This window comes from Ascidiella aspersa, chromosome 3, assembly GCF_963924565.1.
Source record: "Ascidiella aspersa chromosome 3, kaAscAspe10.2, whole genome shotgun sequence".
Classification (NCBI taxonomy): Eukaryota; Metazoa; Chordata; class Ascidiacea; order Phlebobranchia; family Ascidiidae; genus Ascidiella; species Ascidiella aspersa.
The window spans coordinates 17,598,729-17,624,525 of record NC_139449.1 but is presented as its reverse complement, the minus strand read 5'-3'; the positions used below and the strand labels follow the sequence as shown (position 1 = coordinate 17,624,525).

Sequence of the window (25,797 nt, the reverse complement as noted above, 5' to 3'; positions counted from 1 at the left end):
TTTGGAGCATAATAGTTGGAGGTGGAAGTAAGACTTAGTAAAAATATTGAAGCCTATACAGAAGCCCACCAATTTCTTTGTTTGAAAATAAAGTAAATGCTTTCTTTGCCTGCTTGGTTCGTACAAAAGTGTTTGAAATTATTTTGCTTTTGTTATATTTAAATGGAAATTTGTGTTCAACGTATGTTATGCAGCAGTACACGTGTTTTAGTGTAAATTTTAATAAATATATAAGATACACATACTAATCTTGTAGTAATCACAAAAGGGTTTTCGTCTTTTTTAGCCTCAAACCATACTTCACAAATTATGGAATCATGCCGATGTTTTTTTAGGGGAATTCTCTTTACAGAGCCTTACCGTGTTAGGTATAATTAAATTATTGTACCATCGTTGCATCGACTTTCGGCTTTTTGTGGGATAAACTTTTTTCATTAATCCGTATAGTGAAGTACTGGCATAAGTGCAGGACGGCGTTAACCATTTCTGGCAGTGATGTAATGTGTAATTAACGTGCCGCATATAGCAGCAGTTCATGGCTGTTGGAGCAGTCAAAAGCGAGCCTACTTTACCTCGGTCCCCACACCTCGTCGCACCACCTCTCTTTTGCTTCTTTACCCAGCAAACCTCACAGACTAGAGGGGCGAGCGCATAGCATGAACAGAGAAAGGGTTTATTATAGGAGAGAAATCGAGGAGCGTCGTTGGTCTGCTCACTTTACTTGTCACCGTACGAGTGGACGTCTATAGCGGCACCTTCGTTTACATAGAGGGCTGCCGCCTCTGGTGCTGCGTGCCCTAATGCATATAGGTTTCGCGGCGTTCTATGTCCAAATCCTATATAGGACTGGCCCCTCGCTAAAAGGCTGTGCTCATTAATGGCACTGCCCTTTTTTTGTAAACGCTGAATGGGATATGCATAATGCATGCGCTATAACAAAAAACTACGGTCGCTGTAGCAGTTTACATTCAATGCTAATGGAGAGTCGCATTTTTGCTTTATTTCTTCATGAGATTCGTGCTATGCTGTCATATGACACAGACTGACTTTGAGGCCGAATGCACATTTGTTAGTTCACAGGAATGCAAATGTGAGTTAAGAGAGTTTGCTTTGTATGCAGTAAGTTGCGCAGGTATACTCCTCTTATATGAAAGCCTTAGCTTTTTGTTGTATGAATGTAAGGTTTACAACGGTAATTTATGAGAAAACATTGTGCATAAAACAACGACGACCAGGTTTTAGAAGTTTCTCGTCCTTTCCTCAGTATTTTTCCTTTGCTGGTTTTGTACAAGTAATCCCGCAGCGATCATATCTTCTGACAGTGACAGACTCAATTCTGGCCTAAACAGAAAGCATCGTTGTTTGTCTCCGCATGGCTCTCGTTTTTGGTCAATTTAGTAGGCAGTTGTAAAATTCTCTATTTAACCTGTGTCCTTATGAAACTGTACTCAATTTGGATCGTAAAGGAGCCTGCCTTATGGTAATGGTACGAAAACAGGGTTCCTTCACCTTCGAGCTTAGGGAAAAGAAGCGTTTTTAATTACATTGTGTTGTCATATAATGTGTAAAGTCGTTTGAAATAGACAAAGGTTTAAATATTTATACGTTAAGTTTATTATGTAATAATGCCTCACCTGTTTAGACATTAATAATTTTTCGCATAGGTTTATTTGTTTTTTCTTTTACAATTTTTCAAAAGTTGTTTATTACACTCTGTGTGTTGATAATTTCCAAACAGATATTTCTAAAAAATTCACCCAAATCTCTAAATTGTTTTTCTTTACGAGCGAACGAACTTGCCTGAATGGCACGGCATGGAGTGGGCGCTGAATCGGCTAGCAATCGGGTTGTGTTGGTGCTGATAATCATCGCTCACCAGCTTGCGCTGCTTCTAACATACCCGAGGCTATAACGTCCTTGGTATCACATGCCGATTGTCGACCCATTCCCGCTCTTGGAATGTCCTCTCTATTATAGTGTTTTTGGTACTCTCGGTATTTCGGGTTCCGCCAAAACGTGACCGTTCTTTTCTCTGCTTACTCTGCCTTCGTCGCAAGCAAAGAAATGCCGCTTGTTGGTAATTTTAAAGTTTATTCTTTGCACGGGATTTACTAATGTTAAAAAGATTATGTAGAGTCCATCATTAAACTAGATGTGTCCTATATGTATTTTCCCTACTAGAAAGACCGCAGCTCTGTTTCTTTTCAATATTTGTCTTTTTCTTCCTGATTGGTTATACAGTCTAAAAATATGGTTAAAATATTTTAACGACCAGCCTCGTATAATACCACGGAACTAATCCAGTACTATGTGCTTGTAACCTAATATTTAAACTTTAACATCCTTTTAAGAAGTGAAAACAACTTTCAGGAAAGTAATTAGTTTCACATTCTTTATTTGTTTAGATAGGTTAGGGTAGGCAACTATAGATTTTTCGAAATTTATACAAGATTTATTTTTACGTAAACAGCGTATTAGGTTTCTCGAATTTTCAGCAGCTTTCCGTTGTAGAAATATCGCTTATCTGAATATCCGATATTAAAATAATACTACGGGATTATCTGCCAAAGCTGGCACCTCCATTATACACCATAGTTGACGACAGCTGGTCGTAAACTTAAAAGTAAACATACAACGCCATTGATCTTGTGTTCTTTAACGCCGAGATGAGACTTGGAATTTGTGCAAATCGCTGCCCCATGTACCTTTTTCAGGTAATCGATGCCGCCAAAGTGATTGGAAAGGGCCGCTTTTTGTCGATAAATTGATCGCAACTAGCGCGTTGGCTGGCTTTTGGAAGGTCTCTTCTTTGAAAAGGTGGCTTACAGATATATTCGTGACTCAACTGCTTTACCTCTTGGCAGCAAGTCACTTACAATATTAAGCAAGTTTGCAGGTACTACTTGTTAGACAGGCGAGTCGGATTTGCATGACAAGGTTGCAGTATTGAGACTCAAGAATACCTGTGACTACCAAACTTTCGGCCTGGTCAAAGCCTTTACATACTAGTTGTGAAATCGTGTACTGTCACTTAAAAAAAGTGAACCTATTGCTATGTTGGACCGAAAACATTTTGTTCATTTGTTTACTTTTATTTGTTGATTGTTGATACACACATATGACTTTGTACTATTAGGTTAAAAGTGCAGGTCACGTCGTGTATTTTGAAATTTCGGCACAACTAATGTGTTTTCAATACCATTTCTCTATACCACTCCATTTTTGTATAATTCTTAAGGAGCATGTGCAGTTACCAAAATGTCAACGAGGTTCGTTCAAAGCCAGTCTGCGACTAGCCCGGAATACGTCGAACTTTTGGCGTCCACCGGAAACAATAGCCTAGCTAATACAAGCCTAAGCTGACGAAAGAGCCTCATGTATGCAGCGGTCCAATACATCCTGCAAGGCGCTTAGGGGAGACAGTGGCGAAATCGTGTGAATGTCATCTTCAGGAAAGGGCAAGTGAAATACGAAATGGGCGCAATCGCACACAGTTGGCATTTTCCTTGTCTTATCGTTTTTTAATTTACACAGGATGAGATATTTGCTGAATCTTTTCGCACTCATATCTGCGCCAGAGAACTAAGAACAGTGTAAATACAATTCCTTATTTACATTTTCTACAGCTGTTAGCGTGCAACTTCAGTTGAAAGAAAATTGTTGCTATACAAATTTAGTTTGATCGACACTGTTTTGTTGTTAAAATAAGTTTGTCTGTCCAATTTGTAGAATACCGACTTTAAGATGATGGAAAAATTGTTGATTAATCGTTGTAGAATGCAACTCCTTATTGGACAAACATGACTTTTGTAACTTTTGCTGCAAAGAGAGCTTACTCGGCTTTAGCGTGTTGGTTTACCGTAAAGTGCTGCCTAATATCTGAAGTTTAAGCGTACGAATTTTTCTTTCTATTTTATCTTTATCATTAAGGAATTATATCGATTACTTGCCAAAATATTCTGCCCGTGTATGACTAATTTTTTATTACCCAAGGAGTAGGATCCTTGACCGCGTCATATAGGTGTCACCGTTCACAGCGATCTTAAAAAGAAATTCATCGATTGGCTTCGTTCAACATTGTATAGAATGTCCGTTTTGTATTTTGAGTTGTTTGGCAGCATTTATATGTATGCCCTGGATTATTTTTATCGGGCTACAATTCCTTTAGACTACAGATTAGTATTGATGTGCAGCTAATTTCGTAAGTGTGCCGTTTGACCTATTTTTCGAATCTATGTTGAAAGCATATTAATTTTTATATTCGTTTGCTTATATGTAAAAGTTTAGGTCGTATTTAATGTTTGTTTTCGAACAACTTTATTCCATTTCGAACATTGTATTCACCCTTAAAAAAACATTGCTATAAAATGTAAACCATTAGCAATGTTTGCAAAGGGATTTAAAAATAGTAACATGTTTCTATATGTTTTGCTGAAGTTAAAAAAATTTAACCCGTATCCGACTAATACTGTACGGACATTATTAGAAGTTGCGCGCACCATAAAAGCTTGTTTTATTGGCTTTCATATTTTACTCCTGTTGTCCATTCCGTTAAGCATTGTTTACGCCGTAAATTGTATCTTTTATGTGATTTAAGGCTTCGTCAATGTTGTTGCAGCAGTTCACACACTTGTTTTTAGAAAGTTTCGTCAAAAGGGACAGCTTAAAAAGCCTATTCAGCAGTTATGTCGCCATCTGTTACAAACCACGTTTTATAAGCAATAACGACGAAATGTCATAATGTTAGTGTGGTTTTCGCAGAACGTGTCAATATGTTTTTGACTTTGCAACTTATTGTTTATATTGCATCTTATCGATGCTTAATCGATTTTTTCTTTTTATAAAGAAGAAAATAAACAAGCCCTATGTGCTGCCGCCGTAAAGTCGCGCACGACAATCTTTTTGTTGGGTATTGGTTTCGAATAGCCGAAGCCTTTGGCAACAACATTAGGAGCAACAGAGCACTTGTGGTGTGCGATTTCCCTCAATGGTCACACTCGGCTTGTCACGCTCTTACAATTACGCTAGAACGCGATTCTCCGTGAATCGGGCTTCGTTTTTTTCACGGCTCGAAGAACGCGACAAATGCCGTCAAATAGTTTTAAAATGCTAAGCCGCTCGTTACCACCAGTTATGCTCTTGTACAGTCATTACCGCGTTATTTTGCTTACAGGCGTATGTTGGGTGATATGCCTTTATCTGATAGAAGCTTTTAATATTGTCCTATCAATGCTTTAATGACGTTGTAGTTTTACTTCAAACTTTACGGATGGTTTTTTGTAATATAAGCAACAAGACGGAGCCTTTTTAGGCCTATGGTAAAAACCCATTGTGTCGCACATCGCACTTAAAATGTTAGTTTAAGTGCGAGCGAAGTCATGCCTTGATATAATAATTTGTGGATGAATGCCTGTCAATTAATTTAAACTTTATTATAATGTTTGGGAAAGGGTAATTATAAATTCGTTGTTTTGTTTTAGGGTTGATGCAATTTACGACATTTTGCAAAAGAGAAATAAAAAAAAGGATTGTGTCAATATATAGCGTAGTCGATTGTCATGGCTTGATGTACGTATTTCTAGAGAGCGTTTTCCCCTTATTGTAAGTTTCTAAAGGCAGTATAGCTCCGCCATTAAACCACGCGACACGTGACTTGTGACAGAAAAGTAAAAAGTTAATTGAATTTCTCGCGACAAGCAAACAGCTTTACTCCATAACCTGGTCTGGCGCTTGTCAAACACTGAACAGATAAATCAACACCACGCAGCTGTGACCTGGAGATCAAGGCCACCCTCTGCCTGTGTAAACGCTAGTCTTTAGTTAACCAGAGGCCAACTTCTTTCCATTGCACTTAACACCCAACACTCTCTTAGCAATCTCGTTGCGCATTTAGCAGAACAATAGTAGAAGTGGCGACGATTATAATTTGTATCTTGACTGTTTAGGTTTTGGTTTGTGAGTGTTTGTGTATTATTTTAGTTATGAAAATAGATATTTATATAGATATAGTGAAAGAGGTTAGTTGTGTTACTAAAGATAAGATAAACATTTTTTTGGTGTTTATTGCTACCATACTAAAAATAATATCTAGCTAATTACATTTACATGTTCTGCTATTCAATTTTTTTGCATATTCTGCTATTTAAATTTTTACATGTTCTGCTATTGTGTAGCGATAAGATATATGATGGTTGTGTAAGTTAGCCTTGTCCAACTGGTTTAAAAGTTGAATAAGTGTTTTGGGTTTGCCTGCTATCAGCAACAATGGGAAATACATTCTCTCGTAAGTACCAGCCATCGAAAACTGACAAGTCAAAGGAAGAGTTGTCTGAGGCTGAATCGCTAGAACTAAGCCAAGAAAAAAATAAATTAAATAAGAAGTCAGTAAAACCTACGCAGAGTTCAGATGATGCCCCTCCTACAAGCTTTGGCCAAAGCTTAAGAAGATCTTTCCGCAAACGAAATCCATTTAGGAAAAGCAAAAGGGAATCCAAACATAAAGGAAAGAATGGGGTCACAGTTGAGGAGGAAAACAATGGCTCAATGAATCATCCTAAAATTGTTATTACATCTCCAAGTGATGTAGAGGTCTCGATGGACTCTGAAAGTCCAAAGAAGCGGATTGAAATAACACAGGAGAATGTCCCTGCTGATCAGGAGCAACCTGAAATAGTGGGAATTGACATAGAAGACAATGACAACTTAGATAGTTCCACATTTGACACTACACCAGAAACTGGCGATCTTGCATCGGAATGTGTTAATGCTGTAATGTCTGCCCATGCGGAAATTGATGGAAAGAAAGTTTCCTCTAAGCTAAAAACGGATGAGGTGAAAGAGAGTGACACAATCACTTTTGCAATAACCAAAGCAGATGCTCCCACAACCGGAATACGCTCTGATGTGCATTTGCCTCCAACTGATGACACCGCTGTTGAGTCTAGTAATAATGATACTGCAGAGGTAGTAACTTCAGTTGATAGCAGGGTAGTTGTGCATGTGGAGGAACAACCTCAGGAATCCAATATTTATGATACTATGGATAACAATGGTTCAAAATTGACTGAGGTAATTAGTCTGATGAGTTATTGTGAATCATTAATATGGTATTTGTGTATGTGATGTGAATGGCTGACATTGACACATTTAACCACCATCAATGCTTTACAAAATAATTCTTCGCAATTTTAAGTAGATATGTTTATGTAAGCACAGTGATTCCTAAATTTGTGGTCATTAATTGCTTATGATTCTAATTCTTAGTTTGTGTAATTACTGTGCATACATAGTCTCATATTGAACATGATTTATCACACCCACTGCTTTAAACACAATTGAATTGCAAGCTATCAAAAACACCAAAGATTGGCAATTTTGCATACATTTATTGCATTGCACTGGTTTATGTAATTAATCAATTGCGTAAATTTATTGCATGGGGCTTTAATCAGGAATCGGCTGGCACATTTGCCAATCCACTTTTGACTGCCCTATCCGATAGCTCGTCATCTATCGACCAAGATTTGTCACCTGAGGATATATCAAGGCTGCAGCAAGTATGAATCCAGTTCCCGGTTGCATGTTTGTTGCCAAGTTGCATGTCAGTGCATGATTGCATCTCCTGTGTTGTTTATTAATCTGTTAATAGGGCTTGACTAGATTATGAAGGAATTCTTTATTTATAGCAAATTGACAAGATATTTGCTTTGCATTTTGAAATGTGCTTTACAAATAATATTTATAGTTTTACTAATACATATCAACTTCAAATTTTATTTTTATTTTGCTAGCCTTTATTTTTTAATACCATGGCTGAAATATGACTTTGTGTCTCTTAGTTGCAGGAAATGTAAGCATAATACATCAAAGTTTATATATTATATTGGTTTTATTTTAACAAATAGTGGTATTAATTGACAAGTCTGCCATGATAGAAACAATTAGGATTTCTAGTTAATTTATATCTGATACTACATTAATAGGACTTGCATGCCCTATTTAATGTTTTTTCTACTGATGGTAGACGTATAATGTAAATTAAATTATGGACACATTGGAATTAGAATATGCCTGTATGTAGCATTGTGATTATTGTTCATATATACCATGCCATTTGTTGATAAGCCTTTTTGTTGTTAATATTTGTTTCCAGGCAACATCTCACAACTAACTTTTTTTCTGTGATATGTTTGAATTAGTTGTTCGCATGTATATTTCCTGTAAAATGGGAGTTTGTTGTGACAGTGGTACTAAGCTGAAAGGGTTTTCAGTTTTTAGCATTCTAACAAACTACAGTTTAAACTTACTTTTCAATAAAATAAAAGTTGTAAATACTAGTCTAAATGCTTTTGTTATTTTTGTGACTGTGATTAACATACACTCCAGTCTGTAGGATGTTAAATTAGCTTTAACCAAGTAAGATATTTAACAAGTAGTTACTTATAAATACGTTATACCAAACTGTTAAGTTTACAACACAGAAGTATGGTTACAAAAAATAATATCAAACCTCCATTGCCATCATTAGCTACCAAGCAATCACAATTTTTCAAAAAAAATTGTATAAAGGCATAAAAGTTTAACTTTTGTCAGGAGTCACAGATGATGAAGGAACAGGAAGCCTGGGAGAAGGAGGAAATTGCAAAGAAGGAAGAACAAGAGAGATTCCTTCAAGAGAATGATGAGCCACAACTAGATGAACCTTTCCAAAATGGATTTGTAAGTGTTCTAAGATTCATAAATGGCGTTTCTATTTTTTATTATAATTCTTCAGTTGTTTGTTGGTAGATTTTCCTGTAATAGGATGTTTCCTAATTTTGATCTAGTACTTTAAATTATTATGTTTATTCCAAAGAAATCGGTCTCATTTGATGAGCAATCGGAGGATCGAATAAGTCCACTTCCAGCTCCAAAGTCAGCTCCTCCTGTTTCGTCCAAACCAACTAGCTACAAAGAATTTGCAGATGTCCCAAGTTCATACAAGGGAAGGTCGAATGTAAGTTGCAAATGGTTAATAAAATTAACCACCTTAATGAGTCTTTGTATGGATTTAGCCGATCTAGAAATGCACCATGTTATTTTCACACAAAAAAGTTTATATTTTTTTAAGCGCTCTAATTATTCAAATAAAATTTGGAAGGATAGTAAAGTGAAACAACACTTTGCTGACTGTTGACAGACATTGGTTAATGTCAACCTGGTCAACATTTTGAAATATTACCTAAGTTACGCTTTATAAAAGAAGCACTGTTTACTTTAAAAAACAAACAAAAAACACAGGTGGACAGCTCTGAAACTGGAAGCGAAGTATCGCCTAGATCATACTCGCAAACTTCCGACGTTGATTTTACAGAGGTAAATAACTGTATATTATATGTGGTTACAAAATTGTCAGTTAATTTCAAACCTTTTCCTTTGTTCATAAACAGATATCTGAGAAAAAGGTTGAGCTTGGTAGTGGTGCAATGGCTGACCTGGCCAGACAGCCTCTCAGTTATAGAGAACTGAGTGGAATACCTTTGAGACAAGCTTCTCCAACCAACGAGGAAGATAACAAACCAGAACCACGTCGCAGAAGGCGCAGTCGTCAGGCTTCCAAAGGTGCTGCCGATGCAGTGAAAAAGCCCCAGCCTTTCAATATACCAGAGAATCAGGTGGATGAGCGTAGTGTGAGTCCGTCTTCTCCCCCTCCAGTTGCTCCACGTCCCAAACACCGTGCAAGCGCCAAAGCACCCCCGCTGCCCCCCAAAACAGCCAAGTCCCCCACACCTCCGGGCACCAACCAGGTGGGGAATCTTGAATGTGTCAATTGCGGTGCTTTTTCTGCTATTTTTTTAATAAGTTCAGTTTTAACACACTAATATCTTTCTATATGTAACTCTACTGCTTATCGGTCTCACCCCTCCAATTTTAACATTTCATGTTTTACACAAGGTTTAAAGCATGTAACCAACAGTACACCTGTGTTTGGGTGGGCTGAATGCTTATGTATAAGATAAATGTTGTCCTTTATCTGCATGTTCGCCTAAATGGGAACTTAACAGTTAAATTAACATTGAAGTAGAAATGTTTCTTAATAGCTACATTGCACACACTGATTTGCTTGGTTTAAATTTCACTATCCTGAATTTAACGACCTGAGTGAGTGCGATTTTGTTTGTATCTTTCATTGTACTTTTTGCGTTATTTGATCTTACCTTGCATGTTACTGAAATAAACCAAAACCTTTTGCGTGTGTTTTTTGCTGCAAAGTGTGGCACTTGTTGTTCTACTAACTTTGTGCAGAGCATGTTTTTGTTTCCTAACAGGTGTATTGTTGTGCAGCATACCCTTTAAGTCTAAAAGAAAGGCAGTAAACTATGAAACTCATGTTATGTGCAATATTACAATCTTAAAGATATATTAACTGTTACTAAATACGAATGCAGTTGTATAATTGAATCTGCCTAACAGTAAAACAGGTGGTATTGGTGTACAAGTAAATTGCGCTATCTTTTTATGTAGACCTAAGATATATATTCTGTTTTAACCGTTAATAAATCACTGTAACCGATGTTTCATAATGTATTGTATTCTAATTGTAACCATGACTTTGCAGAAATCGTATATTGATTTGTACTTGTTATCATGTAGCTAAGACAATGCTGAGTTGAACGTGTTACCACGCGACTACTAATTGCTATTCATGCAACTTTGTTGAAAAAGTTGTGTTTTTTTCTGAGTCAATTATTCTCGCAAATATCTAAAACAGCAACAACAGCAGCTGTGTGTAAATCGCAGGAACGGATATCAGACGAGCCATACAAGAAGGCATCCTATCGTCTTTACGCCTCGTTACCGAGGCCTAGGTCGACTACACGTGCGGTCGAGGTGACGGTTGTGTTTGCCTGTAACCTTTAACTACTGACATACAGTAGAAGTCATTGCATTCTAGTTGATGTCGATTGTGTTTGTGTGTGTGTCATTGGCCATGCTACGGCATTTCAGGATTGTTTTTGTGTTGTTCCATCATTCTGACGGTTCCAGGCGCATTGTGTTCATCATGGTTTGTGATCGGCACTTTTTGTGCAAGTTATGTGTTTTCACCTTAAATAATGAGCAATAGTGTTAAACATTAGCGTGGATTTCTGCCTGTTGATTGTTTTTCTCATACAACCATTAAACGCTAAGTTTTCTAACCAGTTGGACGAAGATTCTTTGCTGTCCTCCTCTTGTCCCGCCTTATTTCAAAACAACGACGTCGTGGAGTCAACAATCCATAATTTTGTTGAAAAACAAAACACGCTTATTCAGTGTCCCCGACCTCTCAGTCATCCTATTAGTACAACCGACGTCTCGTTTACCCATCCTCAACCGCAAATGCAAGCAACACGTCGCATACAAAAGGCTACCAGACGCCAGAGGCCCGTGAGCATGTTTGAGGGACGCTTTGCGGGTTACTTGAGGCCACAAGTGCCCAGTTCAAACGCCAGCCTATGTATTCCGGTTAACTACGGAGGCTACTCCAGTTTGGCGACACAGGGAGACTCGTCGGTTGACAACAGACGCTCCTGGGCACACTTTCTTGACCACGGCGAGGTTTCAACATCTGATACTAGGACTCAAATGGAAGACCTTTTTTTGCGCAAGTTTCTTCCCTTGCATATGCAGCATCGTTCTCCTGACAACAACCGAGAAATGGAAATTCCGTCTTCTGTCCTTTGGTCGGCAACTGACGAGCTTCCTCCCACGGAAAAAGAACTCAAGTCGCCCAGTATAAAAATGAAACGAATAAGTTACCGCCAGTTTGCCGCTGTACCTGACACACAATTTAATGTCAGTTTAAACGTAAGAAGTCTCTCTGCCTGACTTTATAACCTTATCTCTTTCCTTTTCTGGTGTTTTTTTTCTTATCTTTAAAAATATATTTTGGTTAGTATGCCAAGTTATCAAAAAAAATTTATGTATAATTCTGTGGCCTAATAATTTTACCCAACACATTTTCATTTTTAGGCAAAAATTGTATTCTTTTCTAAGGGCATTCATCTTGCTTCCTGAGAAGTGTTTCGTAGCCACTAGTACTCAGATTTTGTTAATTTTTGTTACTTGGCTTTGTTTTATTTCGGGATTTCTTTTTCCCAGCCCGAGTCCCACCCGCTTTCACCAGCGGTACAAGTGGCCGCAAACGACTTCGACTGGAAAACGCCGCCTGAATCTTCTTTATGGCATGCCGTCAATGTTACTAAGGTGTGTGGTGCCGTGGGTCATCAGCAGTATTAAAACATTAAACAACATTGAGCAGGCCCCATAAGTCGCTGGTGCTCGACAGATTCTATTCATACACGTTGATTTCAGAGAAATTCATTTTCACTTGCTTACTGTATTGTAATTGATTTTCTAAACCCTAAGCAAACATCGCTATACCTTGTTATTTACGCAAGTGCATGCTGTGCTGGATTGGCATTGCCACAGACACTTTTACACTTTCACTGATCTTACAACTCTATCATCTGCGCCTGAATCAGCTTCAACGAAATTAGTCACACGATACTTAATGTTCTTTTTTCTCTTAACTTTGGCTAAATTTTTCAGAATGTTGCAAATATTCACTTTTCTATTTCTACCTTTTCCTATCAGACCGGTATCTTAGAATTGGAAGGAGATAAAGAACCCTCGTTAAGAGAGTCTAATCCAGAAAATCATAAGGAATCGCCTCAAGAAGGAGAGGATGAACTTGTAGCTGTGGTGGATCGAATTGCTTTTTTTGCATCTGCACCTGCAAACGTGACGTCACTTTTGCCGAGATCCAACCTCAACCACCTTGCCATTGACGTCACTCTCTCGCCACCTCCTTCACCCGGAGTTATTGAGGTTGCTAAGGTTCAACATCAGGTTTTTTCCTTTTACTTTCCTAGATACTTTTACTTGAAATTACGGGAATTTATTTTTTCGATTTTACTTTCTTTTTTTCATTTTTCCAACTTCTCTGTTGTCTTTAAAACTGTATTTTCGTTATTTTCATACAACGATTGTAAGGCTCTTAGCAGCCCATTCTATCTGAATTGGTTTTACATAAGCCATACTTTGATCCGATCAGCTATATGTACATTACTAACTAATATGACGATTTTACTTATATCTGTGAGAACAGCTCGGTCGTGTGAAAAATCATCCTTCATCATTGCACTAATTGTTTTTGTCAACTTTTCTAGTGATGTTTGTTGGTCGCACTAAGGATTAATGTACCAGTAGTTATCACAATTTTAAGTGGTAGTATAGAATAGTATAGAATTTCCCCCAACTAACATGTTTTAACCTAAAATAAAATACAATCTGAATCTGACTTAACCATTAATTGAATATCATATCTTTTAAGAATCAACATCAAATTTGAATAACGATTGTGAGTTTTATTGATTCAGAACTGACAAGAATGTCAGTTACTGTATGTATAGTTGAAACTAAAATTCAATTCGATTTCTGACAAAGACTTTAAAAGTGAAAGGAATATTGCCTGTTGTAACGTCTTTATAGGTTTCTGAAAAAAGAAAATAATACTAATTGCTAATTGTTTTTACGTTCACTGCCACATTGCGTTATCGGCCGGTTTCGTTCGTAAAGAATGTTAGAAACTTATTTATGAAAAAAAATATGAACGCGCGTTCTCCGCCGAACTCTCCTTCAAGAACTCTCTGTATCTTTAGCTCAACACTTTTAACAAACATGTTTCTTTGCTCTTCTGCAGACTGAAGGCTCCTCCGTGTCTCACGAACAGCTCTCGTTCCGTGACCGCCGTAAGTACTTTGAACAGGAGATCCACCAACAGTCCCTAAAGAAGAACACCGACCAGGACCAGAGTCCGGAGGGCAGCCTCTCGAGGAAAAAGATCAGCCTCGTCAGTGACCAGGACTTGCGCACTATAAAGCAAGAGGAAGGTGAATTTTGGTTGCTGTCACTTTTTAACGCAACATAATTATTAGGAAGCCTTTTTTACTTTGTCTCAGAAGTAAGTATTGTAAGGTTGTACTCTATACAACAATTATTTTCTCAAATCTTATACAACCAACCTGTTGTTCCATATTTTTATCACGTGCGCAGGTGTTCCCCCATAAACAATAAAATAAAACACGCGCTTAGCGAAACACGGAACCAACAGGTTTAATTAAATTGGGGTCGGGTAACCAAAAGGTTTAGGCCCACTGGTTTAAGGTGTCTTGAGGAATCAAATTGTTGATTGAGCTTATCCAATGGCTGCTCAAAATATTGCCTACTTCTTTAGCTACAGCAATTATGTGATTATTACATACTTAGGCACGTGACCATGACCCCGGTCTGTTTTTTTTTTCTATTTTAACCAAAAATTTAAACTCTACGTTTCCAAGTTATAATCGTCAACTTAATGTGCGCACATTCTTGCTATAAAACCACTCGTTTTCAGCTTGCATATAGCATTTGGTTTGGTTTGTTACACAAATTACAAAATATTTTTTTCACAGCGAAAAAATACGGCACGCTGTCCAAGGACGAGATTCGCAAGTCGATGGACTTTGACGAGGAAGAGGAGGATGAAGATGTTGCTAACCAGGTCTCATCCATGCCACCCGAGGCTCTCCAGGACTCCACTGTTGTGATCGAAGGCAAGCAGTACAAGGTCGAAAAGAAACCAGAAAAGCTGTAAGTATGCCGTTGTTGAGGCTACACCGCGGTGTAAGGTTAACCTTTCGATAGACATTATCTCTTTACAGTTACATCGGTTTAGTTAAAATCTATATTACCAATCCTGACCAAATTTACTAATTCTATTTGAATAAGTAGTGAAATGCAGGGCAAGCAGAGTTGTCTTTATCTAAGAAGAAAGAGTGTGGTATTTTTTTGTTATTGAGAATGTTACTATCAATTGATCAATCACCGCTATGCGCTTCAGTTTCTTTCGCCGTTCACGATTCTGTAAACACACACCCTTTCTTCTTACTGCGTGCGTCCGAACGAGATTAAATTGCCATCATATGGAATGCACTTTGTCTAATTCAATAGCTTTGTACATTGATGCATCGCCTTGAGACGGGTCCTCACCTAAATGCAAGAAGCCACCTTGACATATACAAATATAACTCGAAAGCAAGCACTGCTTGGGCATTCGGCATATTCTCCAATGCGAAAAACAACATTCCAATGCGAAAACCAATATTTAATTAATTGTTGTTTATTTACTTTTATCTTATTCATCATGTTTATTTAAATATTGGAGCATAATGGTTTGAGGTTGTAGTAAGACGTAATAAGAATATCAAAGGTTTCAAAATCATACCTAGTTCTGTATGGGCTTTGATATTCTTATTACGTTTTATTTAAATAGTTCCACAAATCACTATTCTTTGGCTCTGCTATCTCCTTTGACCATCAGGTACTTATTATTTAGAAGTGCAAGGGAGCGCCTTAATCCCAACTACAGCCGATCATTATCGGCATCAAGTGAAGAGGATATGATACGATCCTTGGAGCAAGATGTTAAGAGGGTGAGCTACGCTCTGGATGAAGAAGACGAGCCTCCTCTATCTCCAGGAGGAAGGTGGGTGTACTATTTGAGGATTAAAACTGAGAAGCAAATAAATTATTTTCTGGACGATATATTGAATGTTATATTTTCATTTTGCGTAAAATTCTATAGTGCTTTACCACCCAATCGTTTTTAGCACAACTTATTTTTAAGTTTTTACCTTCTTTTGTTTACTCAGTGTCCTCCAAGAGAGGTTAAAGATCACCTCACCTCAAGTGACGCAGGATACTTCCACCCAGGACCTCTCGCCCGCAGAGAAGAGGGCTTTGGATGCGGAGAAGCGTAAGCAGTGGCGACAGGCCAGGTGCGTAAAACTGAATTTTCAACATCAATGCGATTTGAATAGAGTATTAAACTAAACCTATTTTGGAACTAGGTTGTCTCGATTTACATATCTTTAAGATATAAAAAGTATATTGTGAACAGCAACGTTAGACCACTATAAATTTACAAGACGTGACGTTTATCAAATAACATGAGAGTAATTTATCACTGTCTATGCTGGTGACGGCTCTTCTCCAAATAACTGCAAACGACGGTGGTTTGTTTGAAAATTGTCATTTCTGCTGAACTTCATCAAACCTACATAATAACGCCTGGAGTCGTATACTATTTGCCCTGAGGGTAGTGTCATTCTACGAAATTATCTTGCTTTACCCAAGGGAAGAGTTAGAAACCGACATCGCCGCTTACAATTCGCTCAAGGCGAAGCGCTTCTACGTCAAAAGGTCACTTTCGAGTTCTATCTCAGCCGCCCCGACCAATGAATATCACGTCACAAACGTGAATGGCAACAGGTTGATTATTGTTCTTGTAGAAAGATGTCTTGCGTGTAAGGTCTGCTTGAATGTAATGTTGGTCGTGGTTCTCGTTGTGAAATTAGGGTTGATTGATAGCGCTTCGAAGCAGTGTCATCACGCTCATGCGCCAGGCCAAATTACGATCCTGTTTATTCGTCATACTACCTCTGTAGCACCAATTTAAGGTTTTCAAGATTCGTGAAATGCATCTATGGGAACACTCAGACGCCCACGTGGGCACGCACACAAAATATAACACGCATACAGACACAGAAGCACGGGCCGTACTCAGCACCTAAGCACACAGCCGCATTTGGCATGTACAGTTGCTCACACTCACACATCTAACGCAACCGTGTAAATACAAAGCGCCCTCGGCCGTCGCCCATACACCCGCACTACACATGGCACAACATACAACTTCCACCATGTGATAATATTTGTTTACACTTTTTACAGTAGAAAAGCTAACGGTTTGTCAACAAGGTTTTCGGTTGTATAGGAAACTATTTTAATTGTTTGGACTTCATGTTGATAAGCGGTAGCCCAGAGTTGTGCATGAAATCACTCGAAAATTTAAACTCTTTATATGTTGTATGTCACGGATGTGGATTGTTGTTGTTTGTCTATCCATTCAAGTTACCCTTCATTTCTTTAAATATATTACACCGAATGCCTTCGACGGGGCTTGTCGAATTGTCCGACGTAGTCGTATTAGTGTGCAAGCAAAGCAGGGTTAAAAAACAAGCTGGTTCGAACTCACGACCAAAGGCCGAGCCACTGCTACAGACAGAGCTAGGTCCAGTGGCAACTGGCCGAGAAACGGCCGTAGTATCATTTTCTGCTGATTTTGTTTGACTACATTTGAAGTGGAACGAAAGTTTTGTATTAGGCAACTGAACCATGCATTATACACATTACGTATACTCTTTGATTAACCCCTTTTAAAGTCGTTCTGACCAACGATAACAGCACAAATTATCCTGATTAGGTCGAATGATTGCTGCAAGACTTGCGAAGTCATCTGGTGTTCTATTACTAGCAATGTGTTTCGTTATCATTTGTCGGTACAACTTGCATGGGCAAGTGCGCAGAATAGACACAATAGTATAATAAATAGGTCGGTTAAGATATATTCAAACGCTAGATATTTGTCCGGGTCTGTAGTCTTAAGGCAATTAACCCGCAATATATTCCCGGATTTAGTTTTCCAATATTGTTTGGTAGATACGCACGATTCAGAAAATTACTCGCTTGATTCAGAAATTCTAACATATATCAGTAGAAGTTTTCTTTGCGAACAAACATACTGTTTTAAGGAATTACGGTGCGCCACCCATTTTTCCACAATTTCGGGCTCGAGGGGTTTCAAAAGATTCTTGATTATGACGAACATACCTTTACCTCGGACTTGTTAGTGGTCATGTTATATATACGTTGGGGGACGCAAACCGACTATTGTGTTATGCCACACAGCAATGTTTAACGTGTCATATCCGCGTAACCTGGACTTTGACTTCCAGGTTAAAGTCGTTGGAGGCAGACGCGCTCCAAGCGCAGATGGTGATGACCAAAGAGATGATGCAGCAAAAAGGAAGAAGAAGCGAGAGCATAGGAGGAACGGTGAGTGACTTTTCAACGTACGCCTTGTTGCTGCTGTAACCTTCTCTGCACCTTTCGTTTGTATTTTAACTGAAATATGTCAGGTTAAAATTCAATCTGCTAGGTGTTCGTCCGCTTTTATTTAGAGCAGATGTTCTCAAACTGTGCGTCTTTTCCAATTTCCAATGGCGCCGCACAATAATCCGGTTCTTATCTAAACTCAACTTCGGCTAAAATGCAAAAATATAATTGCATGTTACCGTACTTCTAATATTCTTGAGTAGTCAACTACTTTTATCGAGGTTCGGGGTATGAAAAGCAGCGGGTAAATCTGAATGGCCAGGAAGCCTTAATGTGTATTTTGCAGCAAGATATTGGTCAATAACACCACGGTGCATTATCTGCCTAGACGTAAATTAAAAAAAAACGGAGATATTTTTTTAAAAGTTTGAAGCTCTGCTTATATACATCACACTAAATTTAAAACAATCCTGTGAAAGACCACACTTGATTTATTATCCAAAACTTAGTTAATATCGTAAAAGTTCAGCAATCGTTTTGCTTGTTTTGTTTTTTGTGTATTAATAATATTAAAAACTATTAAAAATCCTATCGTTAAGTGCATAGCCAGATAAACAAACTTTTTAAAGGCGTCGCTAGAAAAATGTTTGAGAATCACTGTTTTGGAGATAGTGTTTTTTACAACAACAGCAATGACTGAAAAATGGTTAAAATCAATTTAGATTATTCTAACCATTTTATTCTGACGAATACTTTACTTTGGCAGACCGGTTAACTCCAGCTTCACATTCATGTTAATCGCCAACCCAGCCGGTGAAACTCAATCCCTTTTTATTGCCGCAAGGTGGAGAAAATGGTCGGACGATGGGGGGAAAGAGAATGCGACACTCCACTCACTTGCTCGCTCGATCTGTATTTTTGTTGCTTTTTTATACGGTGCTCATCACAAACGACGAAACTATAGGAGTAAGATAATTGGTGGACAGAGGCGAAATGTTTGCGCCTTTTCGCCTTTGTCGTTTGCTTTTAAATTTTTAGCTTTTCTGGACAAGTTTTTATCTGTCTTTAAACCAGCAGGGACGTCGGTTGGATTTCTTTCTTGTCTTCGCCCTGCCTACCCCCTTTCCAGCCAACTAACCGATCGCTTATGACGCCAGTATGTTAAGGGTGCTATTCTAAGTATTTGAAATACAAAAAACCTAACCGTCACGTAATTATATATATCGATATAACTTACTATGTAATAATTTGCTTTAATTTCTGTTTAATTACCGCGATAAGCGCACTTTCAAGCCAACCCCTTTTTCCTGCAATCCTCAAAATCAACTCACTTTATCGTTTATTTGGCATTAATTACCTATACAAAGAGCTTCTGCATCGAATAAGTAGCGGCTATGTAAGATCGCTTGCAAATCATCATCGCCAAATTTAAACCAAAGTGACAGCCGCAAGTTGTTTGTTTGTTTGTCTGTTTGCATCTACAACACCAAATATCGTGGTTGTAGTTTTTATTGAGGTTACTTCCTCATTGTGCTCCGTTTTTTGGCACATCGATTCATATAACTATATTGTCTATATAATATAATTGTTTTAACCCATTTTAGTCTTCGTTTGCTGTGTGTTTAATTTCCTTCCCATGTCGCGTCAACTTGCAGCGTATGCGTTGTTTTCATATCTTGTATTTCAATATGTACGTTTTCTCTCGCTTTTTTACAGTTTTAAGCCGTTTTTTAAACTCTTGTTAATTTTATTTGCGACCACAACGCAAAAGACCTACCCATATAGGAATGGTATGAAATATCCGGTTTTAACATTATTTTCTTATTGAAGAATGCTCTTTTGATCAGATACAGACGCTTCCCCAAAGTAGAGGATTTTAAAAGAGTAGCTTCTTTATACTTGCTCATTCATCGGTACGCCATATGTAGAATACGGGTTAAAACCAATTCAGTAGAACTATTTGTAGATCCATTGTCATTTTTCTATATTGGTTGAGTTGTGGAGCTTCTCCCGAATTCTTAGCTGTTGTGGGGAATGAAGGGGAGAACTTCGTGTATACCGATTTTATTCGTTGAGTTTCAGTCGTGGACGGCACATTTTCGCTTTTGTTCGGGCGCCACAAGCACCCACTAACAATAACTGCCCGTGTACATTTCGCAACTCGATTACAAGAAATGTTGAATAAAATTAACAACAATTAAAACACGAATTATGAAACTGGCCGCTCGGCTATTGAGTGTTTGTGATGTTAGTATACTGCTTGACAGGAGTGGGAATGACATTCGCAAGCTGGATTTAGGTTTCTTAGTAAAAAAGGCTATTGGGTATTGCGTGACGGACGCAAATTTTGCAAGGTGCGCAGAATACTTAACAAACAAGTTTTTCTATGCCTTTACTTTAATCGTATTTAAAATTCCTTCACTAGTGATTAAAGAGACACCTGATAAAAAATATTGTACGATAATATTCTTAATTTAGTTACTCCGTCACACTCTTTAGTGCTAAAACAATAAAAAACGTCAACCAGTTAACCCTTTAAATGTTAATTTTTATAATATTTACTCCAGAGGCGTTTCTGGAACTTTAGACGTACCGAAATTGTGTTCACCAATTCTACTTTTGGTGTTTGCTACAAAGATGTGATGGCTGCCATTATGATAAAGCTTACCAACTAAAATATAAGAGCGGAAGCAATGGCAAAACAGGAAAGTTGTTTTTTTGTACTGGGCAAAGTTGTTTTTGATAAGTGTTTAACAAATATGACACCCCTTTAAGTGGATTGCTGCATATCCATATAATTTTCGTTATGTAAAGGGGTTGAATATAGGCTCAGATAGGGAAATAGATTCGAGACCTAACAGAAGAAGCATATTGGGTGGAGTTGGACTCAAGTTTATTTTGTTGGCTGGCGTCAGACGTGTCATTGTCGACCTACTCCGCAGCCCTGATTTTAACTATGCCAGACAAAATTTCGCATTTTGCGCGAATCATATTTGACTTTAGGCCTACATAATGTTTGTTTTTAATTGGAGGCTAATTGGTAACATTTTTTGGCAAATTTGTATTATAAAAGGATAAACGTAAAACCTAGTATGTTTTTTACATGGTTACTGTGTAATTACCATGGAGCTGCGGATCAATGGCCCTCAAAACTTGTTTGACAAACCATCTATAAATTTTGTAAATTGGAACGAAATAAATGCATTACAGCCAAAGTGCAGCCAAGCAACATTTTGGGTTATGCATACAAAAGTTATAGTATTGATGTAAAGTAACTTATACTGTTTCAAAAACGATACCTGGATGTACTTGAAACTTTTTTAGGAATTTAATAGTTAATTTAGAAACGTATTTCACGGAAAACTGCTTCGCGTGTGCTGACATCAAACTTTAAAAAAAAATTCGTTGTATAGAAGCCACAAAAGTTTATTTTATAAACCAATGAACATTTTTTGTTTAATATAATAATAAATAAAACTAAATAAATTCAGTAATCTACGTTTCGGCATTGTTTAGTTGCACCGATCCACTTGAATTACGTTCTGGTTTATCTCCCTTTTTTCTCTTAACTCTTCGGTTTTGGAACCAGATTTTAACTTGTTTTTCGGTTAAAGTTAGAGCTTGGGCAATACGAATTCTTCGAAGGCGTGTAAGGTACATGTCAGAATGAAATTCTCGCTCAAGTTCTACGAGTTGATGTCCTGTGAAAGCCGTTCTCATGCGTTTTTTGTCAACCTCGGACTGGGTATTCTCACAAGCTACAGAAGCTTTAAACGATTGACTGGTGTATGATGAAGAAAGTTGTCCTGCAAGTGAATTGTGTAGAGAATTGTTGTCTTTGTGAAGACCCTGATCGTGTTTTCCATTGTCGGCGAAGTTCGGTATTCGAGGAGGTGTCCTTGGTTGTTTCGTGGTTGCTTGATTCCGGTAATCCATGAAGTTGGGTACTTGCCTGTCGCGACAATCAGTTCCGAGATGTGTCCCGGAAAATGGAAATTCAGACGGCTGATGTCCAGGTAATGAAGAAGTTAATCGCCCTGCTAAGCCCAAGGCCGACAAGGTGGCATAGGTAGCCGCAATCCTTTGATGATAGTTTAAAGGTAGGCCCAGTGTTGGACTTCCTGCCTTGACGAAAGTCTCGTGCGTCACATTATGCGCCAGATCTTGAGAACGCGACGTGGAATTTGAGTATGGAGTGAAAACTCTTGGCACAATGATATCGTTTGCTGTCTGATAAGTAGATAGTGGTTGCTTATTAGAGGTTGGTGCAGGGTAATGCATACGGACGTAGGGAAGTAACTTGTTATTTCCGCTCAAGTGCTCTCCAATGCAGGCCTGAAATACAATTATATTTTGGTAAATATCGAAAAACAAAAAAGTACACAAAGTGTAAATGTAATATACGGTAGTTTAAAGATTTTGTGTGGCTAAAGTGGAGCGCCGTAGTTTGCTCACATGGGTCCAGGTATTTTTATATTGGGATAGAGGGCTGTTTAGAGATGACGTGGCCCATTGACCCCTAAAAATAGCATTTGTTTGCTATTTGTAAAAGCCCAATGCGATTTTTAAGATGATTTTTGAAAAACAAGATGTAAGGCCTTAGACAACAGCTGTTTGGCCACACAGAAGCCACGTGTGAGTTAACGCGTTGCACAAACTTGCATATCATACATACCATATAGCTTACATCCTCTTCATTCTCGCATTGCGCAAAAGAATTTGATTAATTTACTTAGTTAGCCAGAATTTTATTTATAAGAAAAACTTGGCACCAGTATTTGGTGACATAAAAATGTTAATAAGAAAACTTGTGTTAAACTAAGTTGAAATATCTTTCATTTTAAGTTGAAAATTTTTACTTAAATATAGCATGAAACGCAATCCACCTTTAGGTTAAAAAAAATTCACTGCCTTATGTCGACCAGCGCTCTATCTATGTCGAAACGTTAGCACTATAAAAAACATGGATGTGCCCTCGAGCAAATAATGTGAAAAGTAGCATTTATCCATTTATAGAACGTTATATAGGTGTAACTTTATTACATACCTCTGTAGATAAACTTTCTTTGTTTGTAGAGTTAATGTCGTGGCATTCGGAAGTAAACTCACGCTTTATAAGAGATTCAATGGAAAAAGAATGTCGAATCGGAGAAATTTCACGATCATCGCAAGCCATATGAGGCACTTGCATTTTACTTATTTGTATTGCACCCTTTAGCATTATTAATTCTGAAATCAAAACATGTAAAACGTTTCATAAAACATTTTTCTGTAATGCTGAACGTTATATTTAGAACGAAAACCAAGTTTTACGACATTCCTATTCCTGGCGCCTTATTTCACTTTCGAATAAGATATTTGTTTTAACTATAATATATGCTAGTAATTTCCCTACGTTACACATAGCAATTTGTTTATATAAGCTAATACTTAGTTGTACAATTTTTGATTTAAAACGCCTACCCTGACCTTGCTTTTCTGCGTCTACATTTCTATGCGGCAGATAGCCCACACGTTATAAGATGTTGTCTTTGAACGCCTTTTCCTTTTTCGTTTCTGCTAATATAATAATTATAACGACTAAACATTGCAGTAAATTAGCTGTGTGAACATAGGCGCCTAAAGCGGCTTACGAAATGCAACCCGGGCGCCGTTATTCTTCCACATTGCATTTGAGGATGGATTAAAAAAATTAAGTGATTCAAAGGCCATTCGGTGCCTGGGAAAATGCTGACATCAAGGTCTCGTTGCACTGAGCAGGGTATAACACCAGCGCGCTACATAAGGCAGTTAGGCATTTACGACGCTCTCTGTTGTTAATCCGCCAATTGCCCCATTGTTTTTTCTCCGTTTGAATAGTTGGATCGATGGCATTAAAGCTAAATAACAATCTGCTGTCCGGTTCTCCTTAAAATCGCAAAGCGATTTATAATAAACCAGCATGCTATTTGTTCATAGCGGAAAGTATGTCCTCGGTGCGTTGTGTCGGCTTAAAACGTGCATTTTTATAGTGTGTTTTCCCACCAAAAAATATGTTCGCATGTTTTTTTTAAACCAATATATTTTAATAAATAATTTTTGTAGCACGAAATGTTTATACGACCTTCGTGGTTAAAATTGCATCACATCAATTTGGGTACACAGGTTCTTCTACTAGTATTGTTACTAGTCGATAAGTTCGCCGTTAAGGAAAGGGGAAAATACGATACATTTTTGCTTATATGCCACGGTGACATTATTTAAAGGGCTTATACAATGGCTTTTAAACTAGTGGCCATCTCTTTAACCAACAGTAGTTTGAGTCCACAAAAAAACATCGTAGCAGTTTGATCCAAGCGCCTAAAATCGTCGAATACGTTTATCTATAGGTAAACTTGTAAGTTGGGGAGATGTTAATTACGATAAAACAGTCATATTATATGTTAGTTATGTCGCTCATAAACTGCGATTCTCGCACAAAACATTGTATTGGGCTCAGATATCCAGCGCGATGCCATTTTATTGACAAAAAATACCTCGATTTCGATTAAGGAGCTAGAAATAGACCCCGAAGGGAGGTACCTGGTTGCCTCGTCAACGGTTGAAGGCAAAGAATTTAAATTTTGGACGTGTCGCCCCAAACAACGACATTCCCTTTGTTTTTTGAACAACTATTTACGAAACTAGCATTTATTGATAACTCGGAGTTATTTTGGGAGGTAATTATAATACAGTTGTGCAGGGTAATAATAATAAAAACCAGGGTCTCTCACATTCTAACCGAAATTCTCGTGCCAGTGTTTTATCGCACATGCATTCTTACAAGTTGTGTGACGCGTTTCGATATCTGCACCCAACAGCCCGTCAATAGGCTTCCGGTTAATCCCATGACCGCCACGTGTATTGATTTCTTTTTCATATCGGAGTCATCGCTAAATTACCTACAGTAAGTTCCGCAAATATCACACAAGCCATTAACTCAGATCAAAAAAATAGTACTCGAGTTCTCCTCGTGGCAGAGGATACTGGAAACTAAACACAAATCTCTCGCTAAATAACGATTAGGCCTAAATTAAAAGCACGAAGCGCGCAATACGTATAGGGACTATAGGTAGGCTTGCCATACGTCCCGGTTTAGCCGGGACAGTCCCGGTTTTAAGGCCTTGTCCCGGTGTCCCGGCCGGTTAACCAATTTGTCCCGGATTTTTCAATTTGAGATTTACCAAAAAAAAATTAAAAATGTAAAAATTCTTGAGTTAGCCATTTAGCAATTCTTTCTCAAAACTATAAAAGTAATACTTTTTTGTTTAACTCCATTTGTGGGGAATCATTTAGTTAACCCATTTCAGGCACAATAAGGAAAAAATAGTCAAGGGACAACCAACATATATGCTGTATATAACAATTAACGATTGTAGAAATTAAAATGTTTTATTTAGAAAAAAGTAAAATGTTTTTTTGACGTTACACACTATTTAGCACTCAAGCCAGGATATTACGCTATCCGTAACATTACTTAATAACATGTCAAATTGCCTTTTTAAATCATCGGCAAAAACACGCGGCTCAAACAAATGACGTACAGCATAATATGTAATAGTTCTAAGAGGCCAGCTTGATGGAATCCTACATTTTGTTTAACTTATGCTTGAGTATGATTTGGTCCAGGAATACGAATTTGTCAATGTACACAGCAGCGCCTTTTCCAACATGTACGTACGGCCTAATATGGTTGCTGCTTTCACGAGGGCCGATTCCTACTTTACTTATACAAAGTATTTATCCGACTCATTTTATTCACAATACAGAACATTACTCTCCGTTACAATTTAAATTAGGCTACTTAGACAGCCCACCCTT

The 25,797-nt window shown here is 37.8% G+C and overlaps 2 protein-coding genes across 7 annotated transcripts in view; one reads left to right on the top strand and one right to left on the bottom strand.

Annotated features, from left to right (window-relative positions):
• Window positions 1-20,161, top strand: part of LOC146160485 (protein scribble homolog) — a 49,319-nt gene extending 29,158 nt beyond the window's left edge. The window contains exons 27-39 of one of the 6 annotated variants that reach the window (XM_083384449.1): window positions 7,452-7,556; window positions 8,593-8,718; window positions 8,855-8,995; window positions 9,280-9,354; window positions 9,429-9,785; window positions 10,780-10,869; window positions 12,616-12,858; window positions 13,724-13,913; window positions 14,475-14,652; window positions 15,398-15,547; window positions 15,714-15,839; window positions 17,859-17,958; window positions 18,725-20,161. In XM_083384449.1, the coding sequence (XP_083240575.1) occupies window positions 7,452-7,556; window positions 8,593-8,718; window positions 8,855-8,995; window positions 9,280-9,354; window positions 9,429-9,785; window positions 10,780-10,869; window positions 12,616-12,858; window positions 13,724-13,913; window positions 14,475-14,652; window positions 15,398-15,547; window positions 15,714-15,839; window positions 17,859-17,958; window positions 18,725-18,733 (1,890 nt within the window). In that variant the 3' untranslated portion in view covers window positions 18,734-20,161. Of the gene's footprint in view, window positions 1-7,451; window positions 7,557-8,592; window positions 8,719-8,854; window positions 8,996-9,279; window positions 9,355-9,428; window positions 9,786-10,779; window positions 10,870-12,615; window positions 12,871-13,723; window positions 13,914-14,474; window positions 14,653-15,397; window positions 15,548-15,713; window positions 15,840-17,858; window positions 17,959-18,724 lie in introns of all 6 variants that reach the window. The other 5 variants (XM_083384448.1, XM_083384450.1, XM_083384451.1 and 2 more) reach the window with 5 other exon arrangements.
• Window positions 20,162-21,453: 1,292 nt separating this feature from the next.
• On the bottom strand, window positions 21,454-23,149 carry LOC146160484 (uncharacterized). The gene is made up of 2 exons (XM_083384954.1): window positions 23,006-23,149; window positions 21,454-22,293 (listed from the first exon to the last, which is right to left on the bottom strand). The coding sequence occupies exons 1-2, from the start codon at window positions 23,147-23,149 to the stop codon at window positions 21,454-21,456; spliced, it is 984 nt and encodes a 327-aa protein (XP_083241080.1).
• Window positions 23,150-25,797: the final 2,648 nt, after the last annotated feature.